We start from the raw sequence: 15,046 nt of genomic DNA, 5'->3' as shown, positions 1-15,046 counted from the left end.
TAGGCCACTGGCCCTCTGGGGTAATCTGGCAGCTGCCCAGCTTCTCAGGCTGTGGCCCCAGCTCCCAGTCTAGACTCCAGTGAAGGAAGGTGAGCGATTGTATCCTCACTCAGCCTTCCATGGGCATTGAGAGACTGGGGCCAGAGAGCGCAGGTCCCAGCTTTCTGGAAGGCCCGGTACAGGTTTCACGGTCTAAGCTCCAGGCAGTGAGTCCCGAGTGCCGCTCTCACAGTTCTTTACTCCACAGGTCCCCTTTCGCCGCCACTGAGCAACCGGATCTTAAAGTACCAAACCCCTAAGGCCAAATAAGGGTAGGAGGGGACCGCGCCCTGTCCTGTTCAGCAGCCAGACTCCAGGTGTGGGCCTCCTTGGCAGGGTCGCGGGTGCCCAGGGAGTGCTCGCTGTAGCTGGAAGGAGGACTTCATTCCTCTGCCTTCTTTTTCCTGAAATGGGATGGTGCCAGTTTTGCCAGGGCCCTGTGCAATGCAGTTTGTTCTTATGTTTCCTGAAGGACCCCATCCTATCAAGATCCGGATCCCCACTTCACTAGGACGGTGGCTAGCTTAGCTCTGCCCAGATCCGAGCGTGAACACTAACGGCAAGAGAGGATGAGCAAACGTAAAAGGTCAAGGGAAAGCCAGACAAAGTGTGGCTGCGAGGTGCCAGAACAGGCAGTTAAGTTGGAAATGCAACCACCAAACCGGTTGGAGACTGTCTTAACAACCCACGTCCATGCTCTACTGTCTAGGTGATCGGTCTGGTAGCTTCCTACTGTCCAAAGCCGACAGGGAAAGGACAGGAGAAAGGAGGAGGGAGGAGAAAAGAAAGGAGAGATAGAAAGAATGTAAATAAGAGAGAAGAGAAATAACTGAGTTGGAAGAGAAATGGAAGCAAAGAGTGCTGTGTGAGACGGAAGAAGAGATGCAAGAGAAAAATGGAGAGAACAGAAAGAGAATTGAATTAACAAGGCCTCACCCTACGGCTCTTGGCCGAAGTGTTACTGTTTCTCTCCTACACAGAATCAACCCAACACCCAGCGCCTCCAGCAACCAAACCGCCTTCGGACCGACCCCAATTCCCCCGCGTCCTTCCCTCCAGACCCTGAGGTAGATCCCAGCCCCGGCCAACTCTAGCCTCTCCCCCGCCGAGCAGCCCCCACAGCTAACCCCAAACGCGGAGAAAGAGGGAGGGAGGGAGGAAGGGAGGGAGCCAGGAGGGAGGGGCTGCGGTAGGAGGCAACCATGTGGTTCCAGCTCAATTTTTTTTTCCTCTCTCTTTCTCCACTCGTTTTTCTTTCCAAACAGGGAAAAGTGTTCCTTGAAGCAGTAGTGCCTTTCCGACTCGCCTTCTTTCCCCTGACCCTACTCCGGGCTCGGGTCCGAGTGCGAGCTAGTGGGGCAAGCGCTGGAAGCCCCACGGTGCCTGGGAGCGCAAGGCGCGGGGACCCGGGAGAGGGGCGCGGGGACACAAGGCGTGGGGAGGGCTGCTGCGCCCGCACATGGCTGCAGCCCCCCGCGCGCACCCCGAAGCGCCGCGCCCAGCTATCCAAAGGTCTGTCGGCTGCGCCCAGCCGCCCAGCAACCAGGCAGCCGCTGAGCGGGGAAGTGCCCGCGTCCGAGAATCGGGATGTCCCTCCTCCCGCTCCTCTTGCTAGGTGAGTGCCTCGGGGAGGGCGGGAGTTTGGATGGCTCGGGGCAAACACAGCCCAGCGTCCGGGAAGACTCGCCTTCTGCACCATGGTTCCCCGTAGCCCTTGAGTGCGCGGACCACTGGGTCCCTGCCTACCCGCCACGCAGGAGCGCATCTGGCAGCGGAGGACCGCCCAGTCGGCCATCGAAAATGTCTCACACATCTGGGCCCTTGAGCTGGCTGGGGGTTGGGGGGCATTTCTTAGTCGAGTTTGGCCGTGAACCATTTGATGTGGAGGGTCCTTCTTAGGGAGGTATTTGGTTTCAGGAGAATTGGGGGAGGGAAGGTTCATCAAGGAATTTTTGTGCCAGGTTCCTGAGGGTGGGGGGAGCTTTTTTGTTTCAAACAGGCGCCTCTGAGCGCTCAGATTAGAAACAGATGTGTTGAGGGGTAAGAGGAAGAGAGAGGGGAAGAGACTGGGCAGGAAAGGAGAGAAGGAAAAGGGGAAAGAGCGCAAGGACCATGAGAAGGTGCTAGCGCTAAAGGCGACGCGTAGAGGAAGGAAAAGGGGAAAGGGGAAGATAGGGAAGCAGAACAGAATAGCAGGGACCGAGCGAAGGGAAGGGGATGAAGACTTAAAACGAATGGAAACAGAGCGAGCACCACTTTTTCTTAAAACATGCTCTGGAGAGAGAAGAGCCCTCCTAGGTGTCCCTTTATGGCCTCAGACGTCCTAAAGTAGGTTGACTTACCTAGCCTGGAGAGGGAGGGGCGGGTTTGCAGGACAGAACCCCGCAGGGAATGAGCAGCCTGAGGTTCCAGAAGGGGAATGAGACTACGTGAGTGGCCAGGACAGGGGAGGCAGCAAGAGTGAACTAAAGAAAATTCATAGCGTACCATGAAAGCAAGCTTGGGGTCCACCTGGAGAAAGGACCCAAAGTTACCAGGAATTCAAAACAAAGAGCCCACTGGGGTGGTGGAGGATGGCTGATGGTCCTGCTCAGGACACCAGACAAACACTGAGGGAAGCACTAGCAGAACTAGTCCCCAGTTTGAAATGACTAGCTGGAAGATCTCTGCCAGCTTACTCATTATTCAGGGTTTCGTTTCCTTAGCTCTTAAACAAAATGAGATTGTTCCTAAGGCTCTTTTAGCCCTGAAAACCTACAATAGTAGGTGATGGAGGGAAGCTGATGTCTAGAAGAAACAGCAAACAAAAGTGAACAGGCACTGAAGAGCCACCTTGGGATAGGTGGCCAGAGCTCTCTCTTTCTTTGGAACTTTACAAACTGTAGGCCACACTCAGACTGGTAACCACCCAAGCTAGCTGAATGGAAGAGGTGGGCTAACCTAAACTATTGCTCAAATAGGATGGGAAATGCCTTTGGCTAAGTTTTGCAACATATGCCCTTTTGCACATCTGACCCAGCTGGATGGCACCTTTGTCTCCTTCACCACTGAGTTCTCAATTACCAGATGTTTTGTAGACTCAAACATTGGAGTCCTCTTATGAGGTCCTTGTTATACTGAGCACTTTGTATGTACTATTTTGTTAACTCCTTCTTTATTCTTTATATCAACTCTATTGGCTACCCTTTGTGATTAACCTCATTTTACTGATGAAGAAATCAAGGTGTAAAGAGGTCAGATAACTTGCTCAAGGCCATGAGCTCATAGTTAGCAGAGATGGGATTTGCAGGTAGGTCAAGTACAGTTAATGGTGGAAGTGAAAAGTGACTGGTCCTTATGATCAGCTGCCATCTGCTGTTGTACCTAGTTGTGAACACCTGTGATGATCAGCTTTAGTTCAGGAGAAAGGAGGATCTGAGCAAGATGTAGGTCAAAAGATGTCATAATTCACCAGCCCTTGTTTATTGAGTGCCTACTGTGCACAATCATTCCTCTGGTGAGAAAATAACAACCCTGCCTTCATCATTAAAGTCATCTCTCTGATTTCTCACTTGGGTCTGTCCTGTGTGTGTGTGTATAAGAGAGAGTTTTGATGCACTGGGGATATAACTCAGGGTCTTGTGCAACTGTTATACCATCAAGCTATATCCCCAGCCCTTGGGTCTTCCTTTATAAAATTTTTACAAACTAAGGTCTGGGTATAAGAGAAAAGCGGACTTGTGACTTAGAATTCTGCACAACTGGATTTTCATTGTTCACATCTACTATTAATCTTTTGCTACATGTAGGACTTTGTCAGGTATCCTTGAACTCATGACATCTGGACTCTGAGTTGATTAAACTGTTCAAGGAAGAGACAGACATCAGAGGGGAACAACACTGAGGGAACCCCTCTCCAGCTGACATCTCTGCAGGAATCAGGAGCCCCCAGGGGAAGCAGTTCTGCTGACTGGATTAGCCCCTGATTACAAAGATGTTTTGAACCCTGATATGCTTGAGGACTCTTTAGAAAAGTCAAAAAGAAAATCCACAGAATTGCCTGAATCTTAAAGTCATCTCTGGGCCTTTAAAGGGGCAGTTCTGGGGCTGCTTCTGATTATGGCTGGCTTGATTTCAGGCTTTTCTTTTCCTAGAAAATGCACAATACAGCAGAGAAATTAAGAAGGCTGAGAGAGTCCAGGGTCTCATTAAGGATGGGCCAGTTGATTCTTTAACTTCTGGACCAGCCAATAAGTGAAGTCAAATGCTCTGCCTCTGATGTGAATGAACAAGTAGTGCTCTGAGCCCTGCAGAACAGGAAGGGGGACCCCAACCTCTTCAAATACCACCCCAATCCTCCCCCGTTGTTAGGGTCCTCATGATTCCACCTTAACTTTCCTGGACATCATAATCCCATGCTACATTTGTGTCCTACCTGACTCTCTCCTCCATCCTGCACACTGCTACCTTATGAAGTAGCTGGTAGAATGCAAAGGACTTGGACTTGGGAGTCTGTTGAGCTCCCTGGGTACTTGTTCTGACTCCTTTGTTGGTAAAATGAGGGTGGGGTACATGGATCTGGAATTCAAAATTTCTATAACCATGATCTTTCTCCCTTTTCATAAACACTTGGTAGTGCCCATTGTTTTTAATATTGAGTGCAAATACTTCAGTCTGAGAGGATGGGGAAAGAGTTTGGTTTCACAGAAAATGAGCTCAAGGAAGACTTGAAAGTATAAGCCACTGGGGCTGGGATGTGGCTCAAGCGGTATTGCGCGCTCGCCTGGCATGCATGCAGCCCGGGTTCGATCCTCAGCACCACATACAAAACAAAGATGTTGTGTCCGCCAATAACTAAAAAATAAATATTAAAATTCTCTCTATCTCTCTCCCTCTCTCTTTAAAAAAAAAAAGAAAAAAGAAAGTATAAGCCACTGGGATAGGTCATGATGATGGTCATAATAATGAGATATTATATTTATATATATATTTCCCAGTAGGCTCATATCTTGTCTCATCCTATTTTTGTCTTGTACACATACGAGTGGATTTCATGAAGGTAGTTAATGATGAACTAGACATACTTTTTTTTTTTAAGTTAGAGTCACAGATTTTCAAAATTGGAAAAAAGCTAAGAGAATGTCTAAATCAATAGCTCATGAAATTTTGAGTCCCAGACCTTTCTGAAAATCTGATGAAAACCACAAAACCACTTCTTATCGAAGTTGCACATGCATCAAATTTTGCCAATAATTTCTAGGGGTTGATTAACCTTCTGATATCCTTCCTTGGAACCTAAGTTTAGAGAGACTTGGCTAAGGTTTTACAGCTAGCTTAGTAGAAGGGGCAGGAATGGAACCCTATTTCTGTGATGTGTCCCTATCCCATGTTCTTGAAACAGAAAAATGTCTCTCCTTCCTTTTCAGCTCATGTAGTTAAACTTCAAGATCACAGTCACTCTTCCAGTGCTTCAGTTAAATGAGCTAAATGCTGAATAATTGGCATGGTTTTTATGTTGAGAAATTGGTTGAAAAATAGGGCAGATGTCGTAACATTTCAATTTAACTATCATAACTGGAAATCCTGGAAACTGTGCAGTGTCATGTTTAATGTCTGGCGCATTTAGGAGAAAGGAATTAATACCCTAAGTTCCAAAGATGTTGGTGTGTGCATACAAGGCGTGGGACTGGAAATCAGTGGCTTCAACCTTTATAATTTTTCTGGGTTATCCTGGGAAAGTCATACCACCCTCAGTTTCCTCCTGTGTTCAATGAGGATATTAGCCTAAGGTTAGATCTTATACTACTACCTCAAATTGTGAGGTTTTGAATTCTAAGATTGTGCTAGCTGGTTAAGATATGGTTGTGATCAGGAAGACCTGGGTACTGCCATGCTTGATTTTTTTCAGTTATTGTCTACTCATAGCAATATGTGGCATATGATTGTGAACCCAGAAGAGCCAATGAACCAATACAAAGAAAATAGTCATAATCTCCATCCTGCAACTGCACTGTGGCTCTGTGAACCAGGGAACATCATTCGAGGTCAGGGTAATGACCAGATCTCCCTGCCCAGGAAGTTCAGAAACTGAAATACAAAGGACCTTATCCTAGGCCATTACCTACAAAACTCCAATAAGAATAGACACCCAGGAGAGACTTCAGTGTAAAGAGTATTGTGTGAAACAACTTGCAAACATTAAGCATTTTCTTCTAATTTTAAGGCACAATTTGCATATAATAATGTGTACCTATTAAATGTATAGCTTAATGGATTCCTTGCATGAATTTGAATCTGCGCTTGGGGTTTGAAATATGAGTTGCATATTATTTATTATTAGCTCACTGTTATACCCTGAGAGGAGAGTATATAGAGCAGGAGTATTTTGATGATGTATTTAATTTCTAATATTTGTAATGGTGAAGCAGTTTTTTAAATACATTAGCATAACTTATCTCTCCCTCCAATTGTTCTCTGAGAGTAAATGTCATTATTATTACTGCATTTTACAAATAAATAAAATGAGGCTTAAAGAAGTAAAATAAGCTTCTTAGGAAAATGCTGATAGTAAACAGGTGAGCTGGGACATCAAGCCAGGACTTGGGATTCCAAACACCATGTGCCTTCCATTTACCAGGAGAGATGCTATTATTCTGAAATCATGGCTGTGTGGCCAAGAAGATAGTATCTGGCTGACACAGAGGCCACAACAATGGGGTGCTAAACCATACATCCCAAAGTGGGAAATTCTGTTGGAATATTTATTATCACCCACACCCTTCCCAGGTTCATTCAAATTTTTCATAAGTAGTTTGTTTGATTTAATGACTTATTTATAACTGAGTCACTAGTCATATATCATGTGTGGATTACTAGTCCCTTCTACTTAGTCAGAGCCCTTTTGTAGCCCTTGAGCTTACTGTGTAGAGTGCCCTGCTCTGGGGACTGATGCAGTCTCCCATCTTAGCCATGATCTTGAGGCTGTGGATGGTGAAGCCTTAGGGAGGGGTAGGGACTTGCTTGTATGTTGCTTTTTCTAGTAAAATTCCTATTTTCTGCAGTTCTGAAAGAATGCAGATTCTACCATTCTCCCTCTCCCCCTGCCCCTCTCCCCACCACAGTTCTGGTTATCTGAGCCTCCTAAATGTCTGGATTCTGGAAAAATAAAAGTGTATTTCCTTTGGCACCCTGCAGACCCACATGGGGAAGAATGCTGACATCAGACCTTGATTTTGTGAGTGGCAGTCAGTTCAATGGCTGCGTGTGCAATCTCAGCCAAAGTCTGCTGGTGATAAGACTGAAAACTGCTTTGTTTAAAGAGAAGGCAGGGAAGAAAGCTGTTTCCTTTGCGCCCATACTGAGAGGAGAAAATGAGCACTCTCTTCAGAATAGCTCCCCAATCAGTGTGGAATATTGGAAGTTTTTCTAAAGAGAAACAGCAGAGGAGGTCTTGAAAGACTGGGTCAGAAAGCTGGAGTAGACAGAAGAGGAAGGCTAGGGGCAGGGGGAGGGGAAACAAGGAGAGGCCAGAAAAGGAGGGAAGAGGAGGAAGGCAGAGGGACTGCAGAGCAGGGAAAACCAAGCTAAACCAACCTGGTGTTTGTGCAGCACCCTTTCCTGAGATCATTCTTTTTCAGGGAATTCAATGTTCCCCCTTTATCCTCTTTATTCTTTTGTGGTGTGGTCCTGGGAACTGAACGCAGGGGACCTCTACCCTGAGCTGCATTTCCAGCCTATATTTTTATTTGCTTTATTTTGAGACAAAGTCTCAGTAACTTGCCCAGACTGGTCTCAGACTTGTGATCCTACCGCCTTAGCCTCTCCCAGGTCACTGGGATTATAAACTGTGCCTCCTACCCTGTTCCCTGTGTGTTCTTTAGCACTCGCATCTTACCCTGCCATTTCTGACTGCATTCACACTCACTCCCTCACAAGATAATTACAGAAGGGCCAAGCATGGTGCCTCACAACTGTAGTCCTATTGATTCCAGAGGTTGAGGCAGCTGAATTGCCAAGTTCAAGGTCAGCCTCATTAAGTTAGGGAAGCCCTAAGAAACTTTGCAAAACCCTATCTCAAAATAGAGAATAAAAAGGGTTGGGGATGTGGCTCAGTGGTAAAGTGCTCCTGGGCACCCCCCAAATCCCCAGTACCCCCAAAAAATGCCCAGTATCAAAAAAAATTTTAAAAATTAGGGATGAGCCTTGCAGTCTTCAGATCCTAAGCTAGGCTCTGAGACTCCAATAACAATTTCTGTCCCCTAAGAATTCACCCAGTGGGGAGACCGTCATAAACATGAAATTACAGAAGGGACAGAGAGATCATGTAGGAAAGCACCAAAATTTCTAGGAGTTCAAGGAGGAGGCAACTTATTTGCATGCCATCTGTGAAGGTCCGGTATTTCTTCTGTGGTCTTCAGGGTCTATGTCTGATCTTTTCATATTCCTCACGGCACTTTCATGTGAGTGAGCTTGGTGCTAAATAAGCAGGGGTGTGGGGGGGTGATGGATCACCCCATCAGCATCGAAAAGGATGCATTAATCAGTGTGTGTCCTTGGCATTTGGCCAGGTACTTCCTGGAGGGATTGAATCTCCCCAAGACCTTGCCTCTTCAAAGTTATGGTGTCATTCTTCATCACAACCTGCCAGCTACATAGCTACCACTATTGCCTCTTCCCTCATGGGAGGCTAAAAAGAAAAAGAAAGAATTATTCTATCAGTGAATTTGAAGCTCTTAATAAGGGCAGTCTGTTCACCCAGGGTCTGTATGGTTTTCCTCCATGTGGAAAGAGAATAGGATCAAGTCAGGGAGGAATTTTCATTATCAGGAAAAGAGACTCAGCCCCTGACATTCTTATTTCTTTTCTGGATGGTGTTGGGGGTGGGGATCCAATCCCTGAGAGGGAAATTGCTTTGTGACTTCACTGTTTAAATTTAGGCCTGGGTTTGTGGGGATCGTTCAGACTTGGAGCAATAAGCCTTCTAACCCAAACTCTGTCACTTCTCATTACTTCCAATGACAGTTCCAATTATTTCCAATCACTCTTCAAGGGAAGAGCAGGGGGATGGAGCATAAAGCTTCCCATGTGGACCAGCCATGGAGCAACTGCTATAAGAGCTGGCCTCTGGAGTCCCCAGACCCTGGCTTGAAGCCTGTCTGGGGTGCTGCATAATTGCATGACCTTGAGCAGATTACTTCACCTCCCTAACCTTATTTTTCTCGACAGTAACAATGTCATAGTGTGCACGTATGTGAGAGAAAAATTAAATGAAGCTAATGCATGTAAAGAATTTCAGCCCCCTACTTGGTACATAATGAACAGCGAACATCTATTGTTATTGTGACTGTCTTTGCTGGGGGAGGGTCAGCCCAGGGGTATTTGTGGAACCTGCTGGAAAACAGCTGATTTGGGTCATGGGGCCAGTCTTCAGTGTTCTGGCCATGGCTGCTCCTCTGCCCTGCAGGCAAGTTCCTGGTGTCCTTTGGGTAATATCGCCTTGCTCCAGGACCCCAAGGGACTCATAGACCCCATCTGTGCCCCATCTGTCTGCAACTGCTCCAGGAGAGTAACTTTTTGTTTTATTTATCCCTGGGCAAGAGATGCCCTTCCTATGCTGCTTAGCATGCTGTCTGCAGGTCGCTGAAACAACATCACAGCATGTAAGTCTTTTCTCAAGCTGTGCCTTCTCTACCACATGCTCTCTAATACCTGTGCCAATGTGGACTGCCCCAGCTTGGGCAAATAACTGCTTGTTTCATTTTCGCTTTCAGTGTCAGGTAGTTTTATTGAGCATTTACTCTATACTAGGCATCATGCTAGGGATTCTCATACAAGTAATTTCGGTGTCCTTACAATGATCAATGAGTTGGTATTATTCTTACCAACCTCAGAAAACTTAGGTTAGGTATTTTGTCCTGGGCTGTACAGCTTGATATAACAAAATGGTAAATCTGAGCTCAGTTTACTTTCTGTAAAGTAAACATGGAGCCGGGAAGTCAGAAATGAAAAGATAGCAAAGGTAACAGGCACAGTTACATGAAGCTTAATAATAGGGATATGTGTTAGTTTTAGTCACCATGAACAAAACACCTGACACAAATAACTTGCGGGGGGGGGGGGGGATTTTGGCCAGCCGTTTCAGAGGTCTTAGTCCACGGTCAGCTACTCCATTGCTTTGGGCCTGAGGTGAGGCAGAACATCATGGTAGAAGTGCGTGGAACAGAAAAGTTGCTCAGCTCATGGATGCCAAGAAGAAGAGAGAGTGGGAGGGAGAAAAAGGGGAGAAGATAAACCCTTCCAGGCACGTCCCCAGTGACCTACTTCCTCCAAGGAGGCCCTACCTGCCTCCAGTTTCTACCTCCTCCTAGTACTCTCTTCAGGTGTCAAGAGATGATTCCATTGATGAGGTCTGAGCCCTCACGATCCACGCACTTCCCCAAAGCCCTCCCTCTGAATATTGCTTCATTGGAGACCAAGCCTTCAACACACAAATTTGGGGGACATTCAGATTCAAAACCTAACAGGATCTGTTCTGAGAAATTGTTACCAGGCGATTCTGTCCCTAATCAAAATTAAAGTGTACTTACACAACCAAGGTGGCTGTGGCGTCACTAGATGTAATCTTGTGGGACCACCTTAATGTATTTGATCTGTTGTTGACTGAGTCTTCTTAACACGGCACATGACTTGCTGATACACAGCAGGAGGCCACTCAGGGACGCCTTCCAAGGAACTATAGATTCCTATGATCTCAAGCAGTCATGTCCTGACCAAAATTAGACTCTGAAGAGCCCAACACCCAAATTCAAGATGTGTTGAATTACATTTCCTTTTTAAATTCAGAAGGAAAGGCAAACTTCAAGGTGAGAAGAAAAATCTGTTCTTTTCTGCTCACCTGAGCAGCAAAGTGTGATTTTTCTCCTGATGAGAGAGGGCTGAACTGGTGTCCCAGATTCCTGCAGGCCCAGAAGTCTTGCTCCAAATGCATTCTCGGGCCAAGCAGGTGAAGTCTGGGTTTTCAGCTGAGGTTTTGTCCCCATCCACTTCCCTCTGAGGGAGTTTCCTCCCACACCCCCACTACAGCCTGTAACTAAGTGCAGCAGGTTCTGCCCTCTCTGTCCTCCTTGGAGGAAGGTCTGGAAATGAGGCCACTTCTCCGCAACCCCCTTTCATCTCCACTGCTTCTTACACCCTCTTCCTAGAGCCCTGCGGCTTCCCAGGCGTCCAGGAACCCAGGTGACTCTATTCCGAGTACTGCCATGGTAGCCTGACCTTCCTCCTGCTCCTTCCCTCTCCAGACCCCAAATGGCCTGTTCTTAGTCTAACACCAAAGGAGAGAGGGAGAGAGAGCTCTATACTGGGCTGGGGATGTGGCTCAAGCGGTAGCGCGCTCGCCTGGCATGCGCGAGGCCCGGGTTCGATCCTCAGCACCACATACCAACAAAGATGTTGTGTCCGCCTAAAACTAAAAAATAAATATTAAAAAATTCTCTCTTTCTTTTGAGAGAGAGCTCTATACAGATAACCCTCAGTGCTGTGTCTTTCCTTTCTGCTCCTTCTCCTGATGCACCCCGCCCCCATAACCTTTGCAGGAGATCTACCCCTGAAAGATTGGACTGCCAAGTGGCCCCAAGTTTACAGAGGTGCTTTGCCTCAAGTCCCACACCTGGCTCACAAAGACCTCCTCACTATGGACCTTCTATTCCCCTGGGCCTTGTTACATCTTCTGCCCTTCCTCCCATCCTTTAAGAACAGGGGTTCAAAAACTCAATATCACCATATCTGCATTCCTGGATTCCCTGACTCTCCAGGCTGAGTACTCTGTACTCCCAGAGCTGCTTGTTCACACCTTTTTTGGGGGGCAGGGGAGGAGAGACTGGAGATTTAACCCAGAGGTGCTTAACCCACTGAGCCACATCCTCAGCCCTTTTTATTTTGAGAGAAGGCCCAACTAAGTGGCTAAGGCTAGCTTTTAATTTGCCATCCTCCTGCCTCAGCCTCCTGACCCATTGGGATTGCAGGCATGGGCCACCACACGTGGTTTGTTCAAAACTTTTGAATAGCATAGGTGACATTACAATGCCATTTGGAGTTCTCGGTCTTCTCCTGGGACTGCAGCAGGGAATACCAGATCAACCCAGCAATGTGGACTGACTCCTGCTCTGGCCCTCTTAGGTCCTCGGAGGTGAATGGCTAAAGAATCATGTGTGGGCCCTGAGCCAATTCAGGGGCCCCTTTCCTCCTGCATGGAGCTTAAGCCACTCTTCCTTCTCTTTTCCTGCTTCTCTTCTGCCTTGATGGGTTCACCTTGTTTATTACCAACCCTACCAGGCTATTACAGAGGCAGAGTAAGCAGAAAAAATACAAGTCAGGCAATGATCACAGAAAATTTAGCTGGGACTTAAAACATAGGATCTCCAGGTTTAGTGCTTACATGTATGTTAGCTCATCTAATCTGCATGGCAGCGTTGTGAGGCAGATATTGTCAGATTGTTTTGCAAATAAGGTTCAGAGAGGTTAAGCAATTGTTCTGGTGTACCTCAGTGAGTCAAATCAAAACTAGAAGCTAGGTCTTCTAGTTCCCAAATCACTTCTTTTCCCCTTGCTCTAAATGACCACGAACCCTGTTGTGAGTAGATTATGCATCCCATAGCTTTCAGCAGGGCTTCTGTGCTGGTTCCCCTCTTCAATTTTTTTCTCTCCACCCCTACCCATTAAGTGGACATTCAGGGAGCTTTCTTTGAAAGACAATTGCCAGTAGATAATGGCAATGACGGTAGGTACAGTGAGCAGCCATCCTAATTTGCCCAGGAATGGGGTTTCTGAGGATGTGAAATACAGGATCTTTAGGGCTGAAATCTGAACAGTTTTGAAAAAATCATCTGGTGAGTCACCTTAGTATTATCTCGCCACCTCAAGTGTGATCTTCACACTAGCCTCTGGTTTTACTGGGGAACTTTATAGAAATGCAGATTCTCAGAACTTTTTCAAACCCTGAACCCGAATCTGTCTTCAGAGCAAGATCCTCATGAAGTTATTTAAAAACACACATACAAAGGCATACACACACACACACACACACACACACACACACACACACATAGTATTTGAGAAGCTCTAGAGCAGGACTTAAAGCATCTTCAACAAGAGTTAGGGAATTGGAACTTCACACCTGAATTAACCAAACTGGGACAGAATTTTCTGTAATTGTGGATGCCATGCAATGCTACAAAAGACTTAGGTCTGTAAATAGTGGAAAGGGGTTAGGGTCTCCTGTTCAATTGAATTAGTTAACTTTTTCATCACTGAGACCAAAATACAAGATAAGAACAACTTATAGGAGGGAAAGTTTATTTGGTGCTCACAGTTCCAGAGGCCTCAGTCTATAGATGGCCAAGTGTAGAGAAGCTGCTCCCCTTGTGGCAGCCAAGAAGCAAAGAAAGAAGGGAGGAAGAGACCACGGGGCGCAGGATGGGGGGTGGGGGGATGCACCCTTCCAGGGCATGCCCCCAGTGACACACCTCTTCCAGCCAGGACCCACCTGCCTACAGTTTCCACCCAGTCAGTCCATTCAAACTGAACTGATTAGGTTGCAGCTCTTGCTATCCACTCATTTCATCTCTGAACATTCCTGTAATAACACACGCACTTTTGGGGGACACCTCATACCAAAACCATAATAGGGGAAGGGTGGTAGGTGATTCAGCATTGTGTAAACATGAGTGAGCAATGGTTAAGATCTTCTGTCCCACCATCTTCTGTTTAGTATTCCAGATGCCCTTCTCCTTCCAACAATGACGTTCTTAGGAAGGTGTTGCAATTTCCTGGTTCCCTGGCTATGTCCCTTGATTAGGAACCATCTAGAATGTCACAGTGATAGCAGATAAGCCACAGCATATGCCAGGACAGTAGCAGGATGTGTTCTTGGGGCCCCAGGGCTCAGAGATGTGAAATAAAAGCCAAAAGGGTAATGCGTATAATAGGAGCCATACTTGACAAACAGCAGACCCTCGGTAGCTCCTGACAAAATAATCAGTTTATCCAAGATATTCCAAACCCACATGTGTTCCCTTTGTTGCCTGGTTCCCCATCACAAGAATCTAACCTGGCTTTGCAAACAAGCTATCAGTGACGTTGTGCCTGTTCTTGCCCATGATGGTTGCCTGTCTTGGATGTGAACAGAAGTAAACCAGTCAGTGCTCCAGGTGCGGAAGGGGCTGGTAGAGTCCTCAGGTGCTTCATTGACTTCTCTAGACCTTGACTTATATTGCAGAAAATTTGGGTGAAAGCAGTTGTTCAATTCTTTTAAATGGGCTCAGTGCATTATCTTCTGTTCATCTTTTTTTTTTCTCTTAAACCTGCCTATCCGATGTTAATATGAAAGGCACAAAGCAAGGTGGGAAAGTCATTTGTATTTCTGGGATTGCAGTGTGGCCTTGAACTAAAAGAAGCATAACCCACATTTGTTGACTCTCTCTATTCCAAGTCACATGCTCAGTAGGGAGTTAGAAAGAAGGGCAGCCCAGAGGAGAGAATGACAGGCAGGGCCGGAGATGAATGTGTTCATCCATTTAGTTAGAGCTGTTTCAGACCAAACTGATTTCTGGGCTGATATTAATCCCTCCCTGAAATCAAGCCATCACTTTACTCATAAAATGGGGAGATGTCTCAGATGTAGATCTGATTTTAAAGCAATTTCTTCCATGCATGTTATTTTCCCCAGGATCTCAAAGGACTTGGTTGTAGGTGGATCTTATAAGAAAATAAGAATTTCAGTTAAGGAGCAACTCGTTGTGTGTGTTCTTTTGAGTGGAGATGGAGCCATACATGTCCCAAGACCCTGCTTGTTAACAGACTGGTCGGAGATTGACAAAGGAAAAAGAAAATAGTGAATGATGTCAGATAGAATAGATTTCATGCTAAAATGTTTGGAATAGGAAATAATGGAAATGAGACTTTTTGGGGAAAGGTGGTCAATAAATTGGAATATTCCTTAGCTAACAGTGGAGAAAGTGTGGTGGCACATGCA

At 46.3% G+C, this 15,046-nt stretch overlaps 1 protein-coding gene across 1 annotated transcript in view; it reads left to right on the top strand.

Annotated features, from left to right (window-relative positions):
• Positions 1 to 1,322: 1,322 nt before the first annotated feature.
• The window catches only part of Clmp (CXADR like cell adhesion molecule), a 94,456-nt gene continuing 80,732 nt past the window's right edge, over positions 1,323 to 15,046 (top strand). The window contains exon 1 of the mRNA XM_026402718.2: positions 1,323 to 1,654. Coding sequence (XP_026258503.2) covers positions 1,627 to 1,654 — 28 coding nt within the window. The 5' untranslated portion in view covers positions 1,323 to 1,626. The remainder of the gene's footprint in view (positions 1,655 to 15,046) is intronic.

Source organism: Urocitellus parryii, chromosome 4 (assembly GCF_045843805.1).
Source record: "Urocitellus parryii isolate mUroPar1 chromosome 4, mUroPar1.hap1, whole genome shotgun sequence".
Taxonomy (NCBI): domain Eukaryota; kingdom Metazoa; phylum Chordata; class Mammalia; order Rodentia; family Sciuridae; genus Urocitellus; species Urocitellus parryii.
Note: the sequence above shows the minus strand (reverse complement) of the source record. Positions and strands in the feature narration are given on the sequence as shown.